This window comes from Plecotus auritus (assembly GCF_963455305.1).
Source record: "Plecotus auritus genome assembly, chromosome: X".
NCBI lineage: Eukaryota > Metazoa > Chordata > Mammalia > Chiroptera > Vespertilionidae > Plecotus > Plecotus auritus.
Window position 1 is genome coordinate 557,972 of NC_137784.1, and position 21,311 is coordinate 579,282.

At 50.1% G+C, this 21,311-nt stretch overlaps 2 protein-coding genes across 2 annotated transcripts in view; one reads left to right on the forward strand and one right to left on the reverse strand.

The window, feature by feature from the left end:
* The window catches only part of CSF2RA (colony stimulating factor 2 receptor subunit alpha), a 31,180-nt gene extending 16,405 nt beyond the window's left edge, over nucleotides 1–14,775 (forward strand). The window contains exons 5-12 of the mRNA XM_080651932.1: nucleotides 382–511; nucleotides 3,033–3,208; nucleotides 4,883–5,016; nucleotides 6,983–7,012; nucleotides 8,455–8,590; nucleotides 11,480–11,573; nucleotides 12,548–12,614; nucleotides 13,584–14,775. Coding sequence (XP_080508058.1) covers nucleotides 382–511; nucleotides 3,033–3,208; nucleotides 4,883–5,016; nucleotides 6,983–7,012; nucleotides 8,455–8,590; nucleotides 11,480–11,573; nucleotides 12,548–12,614; nucleotides 13,584–13,679 — 863 coding nt within the window. The 3' untranslated portion in view covers nucleotides 13,680–14,775. The remainder of the gene's footprint in view (nucleotides 1–381; nucleotides 512–3,032; nucleotides 3,209–4,882; nucleotides 5,017–6,982; nucleotides 7,013–8,454; nucleotides 8,591–11,479; nucleotides 11,574–12,547; nucleotides 12,615–13,583) is intronic.
* Nucleotides 13,328–21,311, reverse strand: part of DHRSX (dehydrogenase/reductase X-linked) — a 259,390-nt gene continuing 251,406 nt past the window's right edge. Inside the window, exon 8 of the transcript XR_013959719.1 lies at nucleotides 13,328–13,427. The gene's annotated coding sequence lies outside the window, so the exon portion shown is untranslated. The remainder of the gene's footprint in view (nucleotides 13,428–21,311) is intronic.

Here is a 21,311-nt window from a genome sequence, read left to right on the forward strand (position 1 = left end):
TTGTGTTTTTTTAGAGAGAGTGAAAAGGACGGGGAGAAACAGAGAGAAAAAAATCGACGTGAGAGAGACACCTCCATTGGCTCCCTTCCTCATGCGACCAAGTCTGCAACTCAGGGACATGCCCTTGACCGGGATCGAACCCGGGACCCTTCCGTCTGCAGGCTGATGCTCTATCCACTGAGCCACACCAGCCAGGACTTTTTTTTGGGGGGGGTGTGGGGGTGGGATCCACGGCCTTTTAACTTTCAGGTGCCAATTATTGTGTGTGTGTGTGCGTGTGTGCGTGCGTGTGCGTGCATGTGTGTGTGCACGTGTGTGTGCGTGTGTGTGCGTGTGCACGTGTGTGTGTGTGTGTATTGTTTTTTTTTTTGTCTCTCCCAGGTGGGCAGGGCACAGCCGCACAAAACGTCTCCTGCCTCATCTACAAGGCGGATTTCATGAACTGCACGTGGGTCAGGGGTCCCACCGCCCCGGAAAACGTCCAGTACTTCTTGCACATCCGAGACCTCTGGTAAGATGTACAGCCAGCGTGTCCGACTCAGAGGCTCACCCGGGCCAGATGAACAGGTTTGACGGGGAAGGTGGGCCTTACACAAAACGAAGGCCTCCATTGTCATAAAAATGTAGGTTGATGGCGATAGGGACGTGCTGAAGGCCAAAGGCTGAAATCCACGAGGAATCGTGAACATGAAACAACAGAACATTTTATTTTATTTATTTTTTTAAAATATATTTCATTGACTTTTTACAGAGAGGAAGGGAGAGGGAGAGAGAGTTAGAAACATCAATGATGAGAGAGAAACATCCATCAGCTGCCTCCTGCACGCCCCCACCTGGGGATGTGCCCGCCACCAAGGTCCATGCCCTTGACCGGAATCGAACCTGGGACCCTTGAGTCCGCAGGCCGACGCTCTATCCACTGAGCCACACCGGTTTTGGCCATTTTATTTATTATTTTTAAAATATATATATATTTCTTTGATTTTTTACAGAGAAGAAGGGAGAGGGACAGGGAGTTAGAAACATCAATGATGAGAGAGAAACATCCATCAGCTGCCTCCTGCACGCCCCCACCTGGGGATGTGCCCGCCACCAAGGTCCATGCCCTTGACCGGAATAGAACCCGGGACCCTTGAGTCCGCAGGCCAACGGTCTATCCACTGAGCCAAACCTGTTTTGGCCTTTTTATTTATTTTTATTTTTTATTTATTTTTTATTTTTTTATTTTTTATTTTTTTTAAAATATATTTTATTGTTTTTTTACAGAGAGGAAGGGAGAGGGATAGAGAGTTAGAAACATCGATGAGAGAGAAACATCGATCAGCTGCCTCTTGCACACCTCCCACTGGGGATGTGCCCGCAACCAAGGTCCATGCCCTTGACCAGGAATCGAACCCGGGACCCCTCATTCCGCAGGCCGACGCTCTATCCACTGAGCCACACCGCTGAGGGCACAGTAGAACATTTTCATAGAAATGACTATTTTTTTTTCTGGAGCAAGAGCTCACCAGACGCTGAGTAACGGCACAAAGGAATGAGGGTCGTGCAATAATAAATTAATAATAATAATAATAATAATTTATTATTGCATGACCCTCACGCCACGCACGTCGGTCCAAGATGAAGGACGTGGCCATCGGCTGCTAGCATATTCGCTGCCGGTGTTGTTGGAGAGAAATGGTGGCCTGCACGTAAGGCGAATGAATGCCACTCGGCGATAGTCATGGGTCATTGATTGGCGAACGCTGTAGTTTGTTATGAATAACTAGAGGCCAGGTGCATCGTGGGTCCCTAGGCCTGGCCTGTGGGATCGGGCCGAAACCGGCTCTCCGTCTTCCTCCGAGGGGTCCCGGATGGCAAGAGGGCGCAGGCCAGGCCGAGGGACCCCACTGGTCACCATTGGGGCCGGGGAGGGACCCGGGAGGTTGGCCAGCCCGGGGAGGAACCGTGGGAGGGCTCCAGGGCGTGTCTGGCCCGTCTCGCTCAGTCAGCTCCAGCAGGAAGCTAACCTACAGGTCGGAGCATCTGCCCCCCGGTGGTCAGTGCACGTCATAGCGACCGGTCGACCAGTCGACTGTCTGCCCCCTGGTGGTCAGTGCATGTCATAGGGACTGGTCGACCAGTCGACTGTCTGCCCCCCAGTGGTCAGTGCACGTCATAGCGACCGGTCGACCAGCCGACTGTCTGCCCCCCGGTGGTCAGTGCACGTCATAGCGACCGGTCGACCAGTCGACTGTCTGCCCCCCGGTGGTCAGTGCACATCATAGCGACTTGTTGAATGATCGGACACTTAACATATTAGGCTTTTACATACATGGAGTGGCCAGATGAGGATGATCTCTGAATGCATAATCATCTGGCCACTCAGTGTCTATCCCCATGGTCGGCAAACCGCGGCTCGCGAGCCACGTGGGGCTCTTTGGCCCCTTGAGTGTGGCTCTTCCACAAAATACGTCGGCCTGGGCAAGTCTATGTTGAAGAAGTGGCGTTAGAAGAAGTTCACGTTTAAAAAATGTGGCTCTCCAAAGAAATTTCAATCGTTGTCCTGTTGATATTTGGCTCTGTGGACGGATGAGTTTGCCGACCACTGGTCTATCCTATAGAATAAAAGGCTAATATGCACATGGTCCCCTCGACCAGGAGTTCGACCAGCAGGCAGGCCGGCCAACCGCCCATGTGCCCTCCCCCTGGCCAGAATTCATGCACGAATTCATGCACCGGGCCTCTAATATATATATATATATATACTGAGCGGCCAGATGATTATGCGTTCAGAGATCATCATCATCTGGCCCCTCCATGTATATAGATGGTGCATAACAGGATATGGTAAAAATGAAGTGACGAAATCTTTATCATAATGTTTCTTACCTACCGTTCTATCGGCCTCAGAAATATTCCTTGTGGGCCGCATCGGGCCCGCGGGCCGCCAGTGTGACGTGCCTGACGTACAGGGAGCGTGGAGGTCACGGAGACAACCCTGAGACACGCCACGGTCCTCACTGTCGCCCCAAAACCTCGGCCTCTTGCAGGTCCGAGAGCAAGAGGGAGTGTCCTCATTACCTCATCGATGCGGGGACCACCCACGTGGGCTGTCGCCTCGAAGGGGCCTCGGCATTCGGTTCTGAGATTTACATTCTCGTCAACGGCACCAGTCCCAACGAAGGCATCCAGTTCTTCGACGATACGTTGATATTAAAGAAAATAGGTAAGGCCCGGGGCCAGTGTGGCTCCGTGGATAGAGCGTCGGCCTGAAGACTGAAGGGTCTCGGGTTCGATTCCCGGTCAAAGGCACCTGCCCTGGTTGCGGGCTCGGTCCCCAGGAGGGTGGCGTGTGGGAGGCAGCCGATCCATGATTCTCTCTCCTCATGGATGTTTCTCTCTCTCTCTCTCCCTCTCCCTTCCTCTCTCTGAAATCAATCTTCTATAATTAAAGGCTAATATATATATACGGAGTGGCTACATGATGATGATCTCTGAACACATCATCATCTGGCCACTCCGTGTCTATCCTATAGAATAAAAGGCTCATATGCAAATGGTCCCCTCGACCAGGAGTTCAACCAGCAGGCAGGCCAGCCAACCGCCCATGTCCCCTCCCCCTGGCCGGGCTGGCCAGACCCCACCCATGCACGAATTCATGCACCGGGCCTCTGATACATATATATATACACACGGAGTGGCCAGATTATATGCGTTCAGAGATTATCATCATCTGACCACTCCGTGTGTATCAAAGCCAATTTGCTTTGAAATCTGAAGAAGGTTCCAGGGGGGCTTAGAACGATGAAAATGTATCTTCTCATCATTCTGGCGACCAGATGTCTGAGATCCAGGGGTCCCAGGGCTGTGCTCCCTCTGGGGGCTCCAGGGAGGGTCCCTCCTGCCTCTCCCAGCGCCTGGGGCTCCAGGTGTCCCCGAGGCTGGTGACCGCCTCCCTGCCTCCCTCCCGCCTCTGCCACCATCCGTCTGCACGTGGCTTCTCCTCTGTGTCCGCGTCTCCTCTTCCGTGTCTGACAAGGACCCTGTCCTTGGAGGGAGGGCCCCCCTGACACAGGACGACCTCGTCTCCGACCCTCCACTCCATCCCATCTGCAAAGACCACCTTTCCAAGAAAGTCTGAGATCCAGGGGTCCCAGGGCCACGGTCCTTCCGGAGACTCCTGGGAGGGTCCCTCCTGCCTCTTCCGGCTCCTGGGGCTCCAGGCGTCCCTAGGCGGGTGGCCACCTCCCTCCAGGGTCTCACCTCCAGGGTCTCACCTCCCAGGACTTACCTCCAGGGTCTCACCTCCAGGGTCTCACCTTCCAGGACTTACCTCCAGGGTCTCACCTCCAGGGTCTCACCTCCCAGGACTTACCTCCAGAGTCTCACCTCCCAGGACTTACCTCCAGGGTCTCATCTCCAGGGTCTCACCTCCTGGGTCTCACCTCCTGGGTCTCATCTCCCAGGACTTACCTCCAGGGTCTCACCTCCAGGGTCTCACCTCCTGGGTCTCACCTCCCAGGACTTACCTCCAGGGTCTCACCTCCAGGGTCTCACCTCCTGGGTCTCACCTCCCAGGACTTACCTCCAGGGTCTCACCTCCAGGGTCTCACCTCCAGGGTCTCACCTTCAGGGTCTCACCTCCAGGGTCTCACCTCCTGGGTCTCATCTCCAGGGTCTCACCTCCAGGGTCTCACCTCCAGGGTCTCACCTCCTGGGTCTCATCTCCAGGGTCTCACCTCCCAGGACTTACCTTCAGGGTCTCACCTCCTGGGTCTCACCTCCAGGGTCTCACCTCCAGGGTCTCACCTCTTGGGTCTCCCCTCAGGGGGGTGTCCCCTCCTTGGGATTCACAGGAGACACCCCGGCTCACAGGACACATCCCGGTTTCTCCTTCCAGAAATCTACAACCCCCCCGACAACATCACCGTCCAGTGCAATGCCTCCCACTGTGTCGTCCAGTGGGACACGCCGAGGATCCGCGTGTTCCTGTCCAACTGGGAGTTGCAGTACCAGCTGGAGATCCACAGACAGGTGAGCGAGGACCGCGGCACGCCGGGCCCCAGATGACCGAGAGCTGTGGGGCCCTGGACCTCAGAGAGCTGGAGGGCACCTCCAGGACCCCATAGGAGGGCCAGGGTCCCAGGAAGAGATGGGCGACACAGCTGGGATGCAGGGAAGGTGGGGCGGAGGTGGGGAGAGGTGGTCCTCAGGGGAGGTGAACCCCAACAGCAGCTCCAACGGGACAGACACAGACCTCAGCATCGATGCAAGTCCTCATGGTGATGGTGGAGAGGCAGACACAGAAATAGAACCATGATGACCAAGAGTTCCATGTCTTTATGCCCCCAGTGTAGACAAGGAAAAACCAATAGTTATACGTCCTCATGGGCCCAGTGTAGACGAGGAAAAACCAATAGTGATACGTCCACCTGGGCCCAGTGTAGACGAGGAAAAACCAATAGTTCTACATCCTCATGGGCCCAGTGTAGACGTGGAAAAAAACACAATAGTTATACATCCACCTGGGCCCAGTGTAGACAAGGAAAAACCAATAGTTATATGTCTGTCTGGACCCAATGTAGACAAGGAAAAACCAGGATATATGTCCACCTGATCCAGTGTAGACGAGGAAAAACACAATAGTTATACATCCACCTGGCCCCAGTGTAGACGAGGAAAAACCAATAGTTATATGTCTGTCTGGACCCAATGTAGACAGGGAAAAACCAGGATATATGTCCACCTGACCCAGTGTAGATGAGGAAAAACACAATAGTTATACATCCACCTGGGCCCAGTGTAGACGAGGAAAAACCAATAGTTATATGTCTGTCTGGACCCAATGTAGACAAGGAAAAACCAGGATATATGTCCACCTGACCCAGTGTAGACGAGGAAAAACCAATAATGATATGTCCACCTGGCCCCAGTGTAGACGAGGAAAAACCAATAGTTATACGTCCTCATGGGCCCAGTGTAGACGAGGAAAAACCAATAGTTATACGTCCACCTGGGCCCAGTGTAGACGAAAAAACACACAATAGTTATACGTCCTCATGGGCCCAGTGTAGATGTGGAAAAACCAATAGTTATACATCAACCTGGCCCCAGTATAGATGAGGAAAAACCAATAGTGATATGTCTATCTGGACCCAGTGTAGACAAGGAAAAACCAGGATATATGTCCACCTGGCCCCAGTGTAGACGAGGAAAAACCAATAGTTCTACGTCCACCTGGCCCCAGTGTAGACGAGGAAAAACCAATAGTTATACGTCCTCATGGGCCCAGTGTATACGAGGAAAAACCAATAGTGATACGTCCACCTGGGCCCAGTGTAGACGAGGAAAAACCAATAGTGATACGTCCTCATGGGCCCAGTGTAGACGAGGAAAAACCCATAGTGATACGTCCACATGGGCCCAGTGTAGACGAGGAAAAACAAATAGTTACATGTCTATCTGGACCCAGTGTAGACGAGGAAAAACCAGGATATATGTCCACCTGGCCCCAGTGTAGATGAGGAAAAACCAATAGTTATACGTCCTCCTGGGCCCAGTGTAGACGAGGAAAAACCAATAGTTATATGTCTATCTGGACCCAACGTAGACAAGGAAAAACCAGGATATATGTCCACCTGGACCCAGTGTAGACGAGGAAAAACCAATAGTGATATGTCCACCTGGCCCCAGTGTAGATGATGGGAAAGTCTGGTCTCCACATCCACCTGGATTTAATGAGGATCCATGTTCACCGGTTGTGGATCCAGAAAAATAAAGGATTGGTTCCGGGGGCCCCTTCCATCCCTCTGCCTGTGTCATCTCCAGGATAGCTGAGCTCTTAAGATCACTGCCCACCCAAAGCTGGATTTCTGCCTCAAATGGCAGAAAACACTTAAAAAAAAAAAAAGACATTGCAAGGAGAAAAGTAAACCTATTCTGTTTTGTTTGTTCGTTTTTTGTGGATTTTTTTTTTTTTTTTTTTTTTTTGTCTCTCCAGAACAGTATGCAGTCCAGTGACCATCAACTGGTGAGTGAAGATTCAGACCCCAAATACCACCCCTTCTTGGAGCTTCATCGTAGTCTCCATCTAGTCAGGGATGGAGGGGCCCTTCCCATAGTCACTCCTGGGGGCCTGGGGGGGGGTGTCTTCTGGGCTCACGTGGAGACTAGTCATTACATCCTTGTGATCTTTTTAAAAAAATCTACATTTACTAGAGGCCCGGTGCACGAATTCATGCACCCGTGGGGTCCCTCAGCCTGGCCTGCGGGATCGGGTCGAAATCGGCTCTCTGACATCCCCCGAGGGGTCCGGATGGCGAGAGGGCGCAGGCGAGGCTGAGGGACCCCACTGGTGCACGATCGGGGCCGGGGAGGGACACGGGAGGTTGGCCAGCCGGGGAGGGACCGTGGGAGGGCTCCAGGGCATGTCCGGCCCGTCTCGCTCAGTCCCGATCGGCCGGACCCCAGCAGCAAGCTAACCTAATGGTCAGAGCGTCTGCCCCCTGGTGGTCAGTGCACATCATAGCAGCTGGTCGACCAGTTGACTGTCTGCCCCCTGGTGGTCAGTGCACGTCATAGCAACTGGTCGACAGGTCAACTGTCTGCCCCCTGGTGGTCAGTGCACGTCATAGCGAGCAGTTGAGCGGCCTTAGCATATCATTAGCATATTACGCTCTGATGGGTTGAACGGCCAACTGGTCGACTGGACACTTAGCATATGAGGCTGTTATTCTACAGGATAATAATGACGCGTCATAGCAACTGGTCGACAGGTCAACTGTCTGCCCCCTGGTGGTCAGTGCACGTCATAGCGAGCAGTTGAGCGGCCTTAGCATTCATTAGCATATTATGCTTTGATTGGTTGAACGGCCAACTGGTCGACTGGACACTTAGCATATGAGGCTGTTATTCTACAGGATAATAATGACGTGTCATAGCAACTGGTCGACAGGTCGACTGTCTGCCCCCTGGTGGTCAGTGCACGTCATAGCAGCTGGTCGACCAGTTGACTGTCTGCCCCCTGGTGGTCAGTGCACGTCATAGCAACTGGTCGACAGGTCAACTGTCTGCCCCCTGGTGGTCAGTGCATGTCATAGCGAGCGGTTGAGCGGCCTTAGCATTCATTAGCATATTATGCTTTGATTGGTTGAACGGCCAACTGGTCGACTGGACACTTAGCATATGAGGCTGTTATTCTATCGGATAATAATGACGTGTCATAGCAACTGGTCGACAGGTCGACTGTCTGCCCCCTGGTGGTCAGTGCATGTCATAGCGAGCGGTTGAGCGGCCTTAGCATATCATTAGCATATGACGCTCTGATGGGTTGAACGGCCAACTGGTCGACTGGACACTTAGCACATGAGGCTGTTATTCTATCGGATAATAACGACGATGACAATGAAACACATCCCCACCTTTTCTTTGCTCAATGGACGAGACAGCTCTATTGTTCTCTGCTCCCCGAAGGTGGAGGTGTCTGGTGGCTGGGGAAATAAATACGTCTTTCAAAAACCTCTACCCATGGCCAAGCACGCCGTACGAATGCGGGCGGCCGACTCCCGGGTCCTTCAGTGGGGTGCTTGGAGCCAGCCGGTGGAGTTCGGTACGTATCCCACCCCGTTCCCCCCCCACAAAAAGCCGGACCCACGATGGTGGGTGCCCACCCCGAATTGATCTGGGTCATTCCAGGAGCGAGGACCTGAGCACTTTATCTTCCTGAAACTTGATAGAGGCTCGTGAACCCGGCCAGGGTGGCTCAGTGGTTGAGCATCGACCTAGGAACCAGGAGGTCAGGGTTCGATTCCCGGTCAAGGGCACCTGCCCGGGTTGTGGGCTGGATCCCCAGGAGGGGGCGTGCAGGAGGCAGCTGATCCATGATTCTCTCTCCTCATGGATGTTTCTCTCCCTCTCTCTCCCACCCTCTCTCTGAAATCAATAAAAATATATTATTTATTTATTTTATTTTTTTATATATATTTCTTTATTGATTTCAGAGAGGAAGGGAGATGGATAGAGAGATAGAAACATCCAGGATGAGAGAGAATCATGGACTGGCTGCCTCCTGCACGCCCCCTACTGGGGATCCAGCCTGCAACCCAGGCATGTGCCCTTGGCCGGGAATCGAACCCGGGACCCCTCCGTCTGCAGGCCGACGCTCTACCCACTGAGCAACACCAGCTAGGGCTTCACTTATTTATTGTTTTTAAAGATTTTTCAGTTCTTTTTCTGATGAATTTCTATATCTTCATTTTTTTAAAAAATATATATATATTTTTTTCATTGATTTCAGAGAGGAAGGGAGAGAGAGATAGAAACATCCATGATGAGAGAGAATCATGGACCGGCTGCCTCCTGCACGTCCCCTACTGGGGATGGAGCCCGCAACCCGAGCATGTGCCCTTGGCCGGGAATCGAACCCGGGACCCCTCACTCCGCAGGCCGACGCTCTATCCACTGAGCCACACCGGCCAGAGCAATATAATATATATTTTAAAAATAAGCCTAAAAACTGGCAACAATTTACAAATCTGTGAGTGAACAGATGGACAATGTATTGCCAGTCGTACTCTGCATGTCATGCAAATGTTAAAAGAAATGAGTCATGCCTTAGGCGGTGTGGCTCAGTGGATAGAGCGCCAGCCTGCGGACTGAAGGGTCCCAGGTTCGATTCCCAGTCAAGGGCGCCTGCCAGGGTTGTGGGCTCCATCCCCAGGAGGGGGCGTGCAGGAGGCAGCCGATCTATGATTCTCTCTCATGGATGTTTCTATCTCTCTCTCCCTTCCTCTCTGAAATCAATAAAAATATTTTTTTTCAAAAAAAATGAAGATATAGAAACTCATCAGAAAAAGAACTGAAAAATCTTTTAAAAAATAAAATAAAATAAAATAATAAATGAAGCCATAGCTCTCCCTTCCTCTCTCTGAAATCAAGAAAAAAAAATATCTTTAAGAAAAACCTAAAAGGCTCCCAAACCCGACCTCTCCCATCCCCAGAGGAGGAGACGGGGAAGCAGACTTCCTCACGTCCGTCCGTCCGCACCCCACCAGGAAATTATCCCGCCGGATCCCGTCAGACCATGCCCAGCCTTGGTCCCCGGTGAGGAGAAAGCCAACTTTTAAATGAGGTCTGTTTCCTCTTGCCAGTGGGAGGTTGTAGGAATTAAATGAGCAACAGACGCCAATGGCTTCCTGCCCGGGGTTTTTTATTACTTGGCAAGAATTCAGGGGTTCGGACGTAACTGCCACTCTTTTTTTTAATTTATTTTTTATTTTTTTTATTATTTTTTTAAAATATATTTTATTGATTTTTTTACAGAGAGGAAGGGAGAGGGATAGGGAGTTAGAAACATCCATCAGCTGCCTCCTGCACACCTCCCACTGGGGATGTGCCCACAACCAAGGTCCATGCCCTTGACCGGAATCGAACCCGGGACCCTTCAGTCTGCAGGCCGACGCTCTATCCACTGAGCCACACCGGTTAGGGCTCTATTTTTGTTTTGTTTTAATAGAACCTTTGATTTTTAAAAAAAATATATATATTTTATTTATGGATTACAGAGAGGAAGGGAGAGGGAGAGAGAGAGAAACATCCATGAGGAGAGAGAATCATGGACCGGCTGCCTCCTGCACGCCCCCTACTGGGGGAATCGAGCCAGCAACCCGGGCATGTGCCCTTGACTGGGAATCGAACCCGGGACCCTTCAGTCCGCAGGCCGACTCTCTACCCACTGAGACACACCAGCTAGGGCTTCATTTATTTATTTTTTAAATGATTTTTCAGTTCTTTTTCTGATGAGTTTCTATATCTTCATTTTTTTTAAAAAAATATATATATATATTTTTATTGATTTCAGAGAGGAAGGGAGAGAGAGAGAGAGAGAAACATCCATGATGAGAGAGAATCATGGATCGGCTGCCTCCTGCACGCCCCCTCCTGGGGATCGAGCCCACAACCCGGGCACATGCCCTTGACCGGGAATCGAACCCGGGATCCTTCAGTCCGCAGGCCGGCGCTCTACCCACTGAGCCACACCAGCTATGGCTTCATTTATTTTTTTTTTTATTTTATCTTTTTAAAAAGATTTTTCAGTTCTTTTTCTGATGAGTTTCTATATCTTCATTTTTTTAAAAAAATATATATATATTTTTTTATTGATTTCAGAGAGGAAGGGAGAGAGAGATAGAAACATCCATGAGGAGAGAGAATTACAGACCGGCTGCCTCCTGCACGCCCCCTCCCGGGGATCGAGCCCACAACCCGGGCCTGTGCCCTTGACCGGGAATCGAACCCTGACCTCCTGGTTCCTAGGTCGACGCTCAACCCCTGAGCCACACTGGGCCGGGACAGGACTGGGTTCTTCCCTTCAGAGAGTATCTCCCTCCAAATCTGGGTGTTTCTTCTTCGCCGTGAACTCTCCGGGGGAGGGCGGGGGCCGTGTGGGGGCCGTTCGTCCCCCGGGGTACCTGATCCGCCGCTCTCTCTGTCTCCCCAGGCTCCGGAGCATGGCTGTCCAGCGAGCTGTTTGTCTCCATGGTCATCCTAGGAACCCTCGCCGGCGTCTTGATCCTCCTCTACCTCTTTAATAGGTAAACCCCAGCCCTGGCCGGTGCGGCTCAGTGGTTAGAGCACCGGGGTCTCGGGCCCGATCCCCGGTCGGGGACACAGACCTGATGGTGAGAGAGAGAAAGAGAGACATGTTGACTGGTTGACTCCCTCCTCCCCACCACCCCCCCAACCCCCCACCCCCCCCCCACCCCCCACCGCATGTGCTCCAACCAGGGCCGGGGTCAAACCCAGCTACGTGGCCTTGACCAGCAATGAAACCCGTGACCCTTCCTTCGGTGGGCGGGCCGACGCTCTCACCCCTGAGCCCACCCGCTAACTGCATTCTTAAATATGAACAGATCAGTTGTGATCTATATACATATATATAAAATGCTAAGTGACCGTCCGACCGTCCGTCCGACCGACCATCCGACCGTCCGTCCGACCGACCGTCCGACCGTCCGTCCGACCCACCGGCCGGTACCTATGACAGGCACTGGCAACTTAAACGTAAACGTTAACTCGTGCATGCGCGATACATATAAAGCTCTCGCTGGCGCCAGAATGTACCGGAAGGCCAACTACGGGCACTTTATGATTGTTATATCATGTTGTTGTTGTTTATTTATTAATCAATTTATATATCACGAGAGGCCCGGCGACCGCGTGAAGCTTCTAGAAAGGCCCCCACGCTGGATTCCCAGAGTGTCTCCTGTTTTCTGTGTTGTATACGTTGAGCGGATCCTTGGGCGCTGCTTCCACGACACCGTTCTGGCTGCAAAGATGCCGACGGGGGCGGAGGAGGAGGAGGAGGAAGAGGAGGAGGGAAGGGATATAGTTGCCCAGCTCTGATTGGACCGGGAAGGCCTGAGTCGCCGTCGGATTGGACAGGGGAAACGCCAGTCACCGTCTGATTGACAGGGAACGTCTCCTTGGACATCGAGGGGGAACTCCGCCATCTGGGTTCATTCTTCACACTTTTTTTATTTTTATTTTTTTTTTTTGGTCTCACTAGGTTTGTTGGGGTGCCCATCCCCAAAGTCAAAGATAAAGTGAACCATGACTATCTCACCGACGACGAGGTTCGTACGGGGAAGGGGGCGATCCAGGGTGGGAAGTGGGGGTGTCCAGGGACCCTGCGAATGTCCCACCATATCCTGCTCCGGTGACCCCTTGAAGGGGGGCCCCAGGGGCGTGGCCGGAATGCTGTGTCCGGCTCCGTGGCATTGTCTCGGGGTCAGGGGGTCAGGGCTTGCCTGCCAGCTAAGTCTGGGGAGACGGAGAGACACACAGACAGCAGGGAGTCTGACCTGACCCCCTTCAGGAGGTGCCAGAAATGTGTGAAGCTTGACAAAAAATAACCCCAAAAAACCAGGGAGACCCCAGAGAGGGCTCTCCTCAAGGGCCACACTCTCCCTGGGGCAGGGACCACGTCTCTCTGCTGTCGTCACAGCCACCAGCTCCCGGCTCACTCACCCCATCCCTGACGTGGACATCCCTCGGGTCTTCATTTTGAACCCACACCCTTGGGCCCCTCTCCCCAATCCCTGGTCTCCGGGGGCGGGGGGGTCTCCGGCATCCTCTGAGCCGCTTCCCCCAGTTTCTTGTCCAAGCTCCAACCTGCCCCAGGACCTTTGCACGTCCCACATCCTACATTGATGGTCTCCCCCTCGCTCACAAGGCCCTTCTCGCAGAGTGGTCTGTGCCAGGGGTGGGCAAACTCTTTGACTCGAGGGCCACCATGGGTTCTTAAACTGGACTGGAGGGCCGGAACCAAAGCATGGATGGAGGGTTTGTGTGAACGAATATACATTCAAAGTAAAGGAGCGGAGGGGAGAGCAAGAGAACCGGACAGAACCGCCGGATCCGGCCCGCAGGCCGTCGTTTGCCCACGGCTGGTCCCTCAGCGGCAAGGATATAGTAGATACCCACGTCGATCTGTTTGGGGGGTTTCTAGCGGCAATCCCCACCCCACCAGCTCACGGGAGATCCCACAGATCCCGACACCCTCATTCTTTTTTTTTTTTTTTTTTTTCTTCTCCTCCTCCCAGACCATCTGGGAGAAATTCACCGCCGACACGGGGAAAGGGGACCAGGGAGAGATCTTTCAGGTGGAAGAGATTGAAGAATCCACGGCAAAGGTGTGAATTTCAGAGGGCGCCGGATCCCGAGTCATTTTGGGGACGTCTGCGGGCTTTTTATGTTTTTTTGGGTGTTTTTTGTTTGTTTGTTTTTTTGTGGGGGTTTTTTTTGTGTGTGTGTGTATTATTTTAAAATTGTTTCTTTTTTGTTCAACCGAGGATATGTTTTCCATCGATTTTTATTTTTTTTTAATTTAAAACTATTTTTTTATTGATTTTTTTTTTTTTTTTTTTTGACAGAGAGGAAGGGAGTGGGATAGAATAGGGAACTTGTATGCGTATTAATGCATACTCCATGGCAGGGGTGGGCAAACTTTTTGACCCGAGGGCCACCATGGGTTCTTCAACTGGACCGGAGGGCCGGAACCAAAGCATGGATGGAGTGTTGGTGTGAACGAATATACATTCAAAGTAAAGGAGCGGAGGGGAGAGCAAGAGAACCGGATAGAACAGCCGGATCCGGCCCGCGGAGCCGTCGTTTGCCCACGGCTGGCTTAGAGTGACCCAGGGGTCCTCACACTTTTTAAACAGGGGGCCAGGTCCCTGTCCCTCAGACCGCTGGAGGGCCGGACGATCGTTTAAAAAAAAAAACAAAAAACTATGAACAAATTCCTATGCGCACTGCGGGCCCGGGACGCGTCGGCTGCTAAGCAGGACGGGCAGCGGCCCCCGGCGGGCCGGATCCATGTCCTCGGCGGGCCGCCTGTGGCCCGCGGGCCGTATTTTGAGGACCCCTGAGTTAGACAATAGTGTGGTGAAGGCCTGGGATGGGTGGGGGCGGGATGTAGGGGGGGGGGGCTGGGCAATGGAGAAGGAAAGCAGGTCATACCTTTCAACAATGAAGATAAACTTTTTTTATTTTTATTTTTATTTTTTACTATTTTTTAATGTTTTTCTTTATGGCCCTCACTGGTGTGGCTCAGTGGATGGAGCGTCGGCCTGCGGACTTGAAGGGTCCCGGGTTCGATTCCCGGTCAAGGGCATGTACCTTGGTTGTGGGCCCATCCCCAGGTGGGGGGCGTGCAGGAGGCAGCGGATGGATGTTTGTAACTGTCTAACGATCCCTCTCCCTTCTCTGTGTAAAATATCAATAAAATATATTTAAAAATAATTTTTTTTCACCGAAACCGGTTTGGCTCAGTGGACAGAGCGTCGGCCTGCGGACTGAAGGGTCCCGGGTTCAATTCCGGTCAAGGGCATGGACCTTGGTTGCGGGCACATCCCCAGTGGGGGGTGTGCAGGAGGCAGCTGATGGATGTTTCTCTCTCATCATCGATGTTTCTAACTCTCGATCCCTCTCCCTTCCTCTCTGTTAAAAAATCAATAAAATATAAAAAAATAAAATAAAATAAAATAAAATAAAAAATAATTTTTTTTCTTTATTGATTAAGGTGTTACATATATGTCTTTATTCCCCTCTCCATGGCCCCCCCAAACGCCCCCACTCATGCCCTCACCCCCTGGTGTCTCTGCCCATTGGTTCGGCCCATAGGCATGCAGACAAGTCCTGTGGTTGATCTCTCCCCCTGACCCCCACCCTCCCCCACCTTCCCTCTGAGGTCGGACGGTCTGATCGATGCTTCTCTGTCTCCGGATCTGCTTTTTATTTAAATCAGTTTATGTTGTTCATTCGATTCCACACATGAGTGAGATCAGGGGACATTTATCATTTCTCCGACCGGCTTATGTCACTCAGCATCATGCTCTCCGGGTCCCTCCGTGCTGGGGCGAATGGTGAGAGTTCCACCTTTTTCAGGGCTGCGTAGTATTCCACGGTGTCGATGGACCACAGCTGTTTATCCACTCGTCTGCGGATGGGCACGTGGGCTGTTTCCAGATCTTAGCGATGGTGAATGGTGCTGCTGTGAACATAGGGGTGCATATGTCCTTTCTGATGGGTGTTTGGGGATTTCTTAGGATATATTCCTAGAAGTGGGGTCCCTGGGTCCAATGGGAGTTCCATTTTTATTTTTTTTTTGAGGAAACTCCATCCTGTTCTCCACAGTGGCTGCCCCCCGTCTGCATTCCCACCAGCGGTGCACGAGGGTTCCCTTCTCTCCGCCTCCTCGCCAGCACCTGTCGTTCGTTGATTATTTGATGACAGCCATTCTGACAGGGGTGAGATGGTACCGCATTGAAGAAATAAAAAATAAATAAACTTTTTTTAAAAAAATATATTTTATTGATTATTTTACAGAGAGGAAGGGAGAGGGAGAGAGAGCTAGAAACATCGATGATGAGAGACATATCGATCAGCTGCCTCCTGCACGCCCCCCACTGGGGATGTGCCCGCCACCAAGGTCCATGCCCTTGACCGGAATCGAACCCGGGACCCTTCCGTCCGCAGGCCGACGCTCTATCCACTGAGCCACACCGGTTTCGGCAAATAAACTATTAAAAAAAAAAAAGGAAAGAAATATTGATAACAGAGAATCATGGACCGGCTGGCCGCCTCCCGCATGCCCCCTACTGGGGATCGAGCCCCCAACCCGGGCCTGTGCCCTTGACCGGGAATCGAACCGGCCACCTCCTGGTTCCTAGGTGGACGCTCAACCGCTCAAGCCCCACGCCCGCTGGCCTTTTCCGTGGACTTTTAGACGCTCTAACCCAGGGGTCCTCAGACTTTGTAAACAGGGGGCCAGTTCCCTGTCCCTCAGACCGTGGGAGGGCCGGACTATCGTTTAAAAAAAAAAAAACTATGAACAAATTCCTAGGTGCACGGCGGGCCCGGGACGCGTCGGCTGCTAAGCAGGACGGGCAGCGGCCCCCGGCGGGCCGGATCCATGTCCTCGGCGGGCCGCCTGTGGCCCGCGGGCCGTCGTTTGAGGACCCCCTGCTCTAACCGCTGGACCACACCGCCTCGGGCTGGCTGTGTTTTTTCATTGTTTTGAGCATTAATAGACATTTCTATTTTATTTTTTTTTTCACTGCTGTGAACCTTGACCCAAAAGGAAAAAATAAAAGGGAAGAAAGAAAGAAAGAAAGAGAGAGAGAGAGAGAGAGAGAGAGAGAGAGAGAGAGAGAGAGAGAGAGAGGAAGGAAGGAAGGAAGGAAGGAAGGAAGGAAGGAAGGAAGGAAGGAAGGAAGGAAGAAAGAAAGAAGAAGAAAGAAAGAAAGAAAGAAAGAAAGAAAGAAAGAAAGAAAGAAAGAAAGAAAGAAAGAAAGAAAGAAAGAAAGAAAGAAAAAGCTAAGAAGGGCTCCTGGTGGCGAACTGGGCTCAAATTACAAAAAAAAAATTAAAATAAAAATAAAATAATACACCCCCAAAATCCCCCCAAAATGCAGCCCACAACCCACACTTCAGGGACAAGCCTGCGATGTCTGGCTTCCCACTGAGCCAGTCCTTACAAAGCATCTCCTGGAATCGTATTTCAACCAATAGGAATGAGTGAGGCTTGCCCTGTCCAATCAGAGCGGAGCAACTCTATTTCCCCCGCCCCCTTCACCCATCCGCATCTTAACCCACCAATCAGAGTGGCTCTGGTCGGTCTAAATTGGGACATTGCCTTTTGGGCCAATCCCACTGGGAGGATTTGGAGCCCTCATTTGCATGAGGATGGACCAATCGGGGGGCCAGGGGCGGGGCCTTGTGTCTATATAAGGGGGGGTCCCAGAGCAGATTTTTCCTTCCCGCCTGGGACTGGGAAGTGAGGGTCAGAGGTTGAGCCTTGACCTATGAGCCAGGAGGTCACGGTTTTGATCCCCGTCCCTGGTGGGCTGATCCATGTCTCTCTGACATCAATGTTCTCTCTCTCTCTCTCTCTCTCTTTCTTTCTTTCTCACCTCCCTCCCTTCCACTCTCTAAAAAAAAAAAAAAAAAATCATAAAATATTTTAAAATCATTCAAAATTCACTAAAATATTATTTTATTTATTCATTATTTATTTCCTTTATTATTTATTTTTTAATTTATTTTTTATTTTATTGTATTTTTTTTTTTTAGTTTTATCCTGGGGTGAGGATTAACAAAAAAATAAAATAAAATTTTTAGAAAACACCAAAAATATTCTTGGGTGAGGTTTAACAAATTATATATATATCTTCTCCTCAGGTGAGCATTAACAAAAAATAAAATTAATTTAAAAACAATATCCTCGGCTGAGGATTCACAAAAAGCAAAATAAATTTTAAAAGAATACCCTCGGATAAGCATAAAAAAATAATTTTTTTAAAAAAACAACAAATATATCCTCAGGTGAGGATTAAAAAATAAATAAAATAATTAAATTAAAATATCCTCGGGTGAGGATTAACAAAAAAATTTAAAAAAAATTTTTTTAAACAAACCAAAAAAATATATAATAACACACAAGCCCTCGCTGGTTTGGATCAGTGGACAGAGCGTCAGCCTGGGGACTGAAGGGTCCCGGGTTCGATTCCCGGTCAAGGGCACATGCCTGGGTTGCGGGCTCAATCCCCAGTAGGGGGCGTGCAGGAGGCAGCCGATCCATGATTCTCTCTCATCATGGATGTTTCTATCTCTCTCTCCCTCCCTTCCTCTCTGAAATCAATAAAAATATGTAAAATAATAATAATAATAATAATAAACACAAGAATATCCTTGGATGAGCATTAACAAAAAATAAAGTTAATTCTTTAAAAAATATCCTCCATGGAAGATTAACAAAGACTAAAATAAATTTTAAAAAAATACAAAAATATCCTCGGTGAGCATTAAGAAAATTAAAATAAAATAAAATAAAGATATCCTTGGGCGAGGATTAACAAAAAATAAAATAACTTTAATAATAATAATAATAATAAAACAAGAATATCCTGCCCTGACCGGTGTGGCTCAGTGGATAGAGCGTCGGCCTGCGGACGGAAGGGTCCCGGGTTCGATTCCAGTCAAGGGCATGTACCTGGGTTGCGGGCACATCCCCAGGTGGGGGGCGTGCAGGAGGCAGCTGATAGATGTTTCTCTCTCATCAATGTTTCTAACTCTCTATCCCTCTCCCTTCCTCTCTGTAAAAAATCAATAAAATATATTAAAAAAAAAAAAAAAAGAATATTCTTGGATGAGGATTAACAAGAAATAAAAAGTGAGCCAAAACCGGTTTGGCTCAGTGGATAGAGGGTCGGCCTGTGGACTGAAAGGTCCCGGGTTCGATTCCGGTCAAGGGCATGTACCTTGGTTGCGGGCACATCCCTAGTACGAGGTGTGCAAGAGGCAGCTGATCGATGTTTCTCTCTCATCGATGTTTCTGACTATCCTTCTTCCTTCCTCTCTGTAAAAAAAAAAAAAATCAATAAAAAATATATTTAAAAAAAAAAAAAAAAGAAATAAAAAGTGAATTACAATAATAAAATTACCAATTTTGTGCACCGGGCCTCTAGTAGAAAACAAAATTTTTTAAAAAAAAGGGAGGCCCATGGTCCCACCCGTGAAGAGACCCTTCCCAGGAACGGAGAGAGAGCTCGGAGCCCATCACTAGGAAGGGACATTTCGGGGTGCTTCCTCCCAGCTCAGGGGGGTGGGCCATGAGGACACGGACCAGAAGCAGAACCACGTGCAATGTCTCGGAGACCCTGACACGCACGAGACTCACCTCGCGCCGAGCAGACCCGCCAGACGGAGCTCCAGAGAGGGGAACCCCAAGATGAAGATTAAAAAGTACGGTTTCAGCCCTGGCCGGTCTTGCTCAGTGGGTAGAGCCTCAGCCTGAGGACGGAAGGGTCCCGGGTTCGATTCCCGGTCAAGGGCATGGACCTTGGTGGCGGGCACATCCCCAGTAGGGGGCGTGCAGGAGGCAGCCGATCCATGATTCTCTCTCATCATGGATGTTTCTATCTCTCTCTCCCTCCCTTCCTCTCTGAAATCAATAAAAATATGTAAAATAATAATAATAATAATAATAAACACAAGAATATCCTTGGATGAGCATTAACAAAAAATAAAGTTAATTCTTTAAAAAATATCCTCCATGGAAGATTAACAAAGACTAAAATAAATTTTAAAAAAATACAAAAATATCCTCGGTGAGCATTAAGAAAATTAAAATAAAATAAAATAAAGATATCCTTGGGCGAGGATTAACAAAAAATAAAATAACTTTAATAATAATAATAATAATAAAACAAGAATATCCTGCCCTGACCGGTGTGGCTCAGTGGATAGAGCGTCGGCCTGCGGACGGAAGGGTCCCGGGTTCGATTCCAGTCAAGGGCATGTACCTGGGTTGCGGGCACATCCCCAGGTGGGGGGCGTGCAGGAGGCAGCTGATAGATGTTTCTCTCTCATCAATGTTTCTAACTCTCTATCCCTCTCCCTTCCTCTCTGTAAAAAATCAATAAAATATATTAAAAAAAAAAAAAAAGAATATTCTTGGATGAGGATTAACAAGAAATAAAAAGTGAGCCAAAACCGGTTTGGCTCAGTGGATAGAGGGTCGGCCTGTGGACTGAAAGGTCCCGGGTTCGATTCCGGTCAAGGGCATGTACCTTGGTTGCGGGCACATCCCTAGTACGAGGTGTGCAAGAGGCAGCTGATCGATGTTTCTCTCTCATCGATGTTTCTGACTATCCTTCTTCCTTCCTCTCTGTAAAAAAAAAAAAAATCAATAAAAAATATATTTAAAAAAAAAAAAAAAAGAAATAAAAAGTGAATTACAATAATAAAATTACCAATTTTGTGCACCGGGCCTCTAGTAGAAAACAAAATTTTTTAAAAAAAAGGGAGGCCCATGGTCCCACCCGTGAAGAGACCCTTCCCAGGAACGGAGAGAGAGCTCGGAGCCCATCACTAGGAAGGGACATTTCGGGGTGCTTCCTCCCAGCTCAGGGGGGTGGGCCATGAGGACACGGACCAGAAGCAGAACCACGTGCAATGTCTCGGAGACCCTGACACGCACGAGACTCACCTCGCGCCGAGCAGACCCGCCAGACGGAGCTCCAGAGAGGGGAACCCCAAGATGAAGATTAAAAAGTACGGTTTCAGCCCTGGCCGGTCTTGCTCAGTGGGTAGAGCCTCAGCCTGAGGACGGAAGGGTCCCGGGTTCGATTCCCGGTCAAGGGCATGGACCTTGGTGGCGGGCACATCCCCAGTAGGGGGCGTGCAGGAGGCAGCTGATGGATGTTTCTCTCTCATCATCGATGTTTCTAACTCTCTCTCTCCCTCTCCCTTCCTCTCTGTAAAAAATCAGTAAAATATATTTTAAAATAAAATAACACACTTTAAATATATATATATATATATATATATATATATATATATATATATATATATATATTTTAATAAAAAGAAGAAGTGGGGCTCGAGACAGACATGTGCGGGTAAAAACATTTCCCCTCGATGGGACGATAACCCGGGTCTGGCCTCCCACAGGGAGGGAGGCTGGGTCGATAGGAGTTGGAGATTTTGTGCAAAAACCTGACCTCCCAGAGAATTCTTTAACAGAGAGAGAGAGAGAGAGAGAGAGAGAGAGGGAGGGAGGGAGCCAGATAGAGGTGCTTGCAACTTCTTACTGCTGCTCCAATTCTGCCAGCTGCCTCTGCACAGCCAGGCCACCCTTGGGGGGGTCTCGGTTCGGGGGGGGGCGGGGAGGGGGTATGGTCCAGAATTGCCCTGATCCAGGCCAGGAAGCCAGCACCTCCAAAAAGAGAGACTCACGTCGGGAACTGGCCAGTAAGTGGACGTTT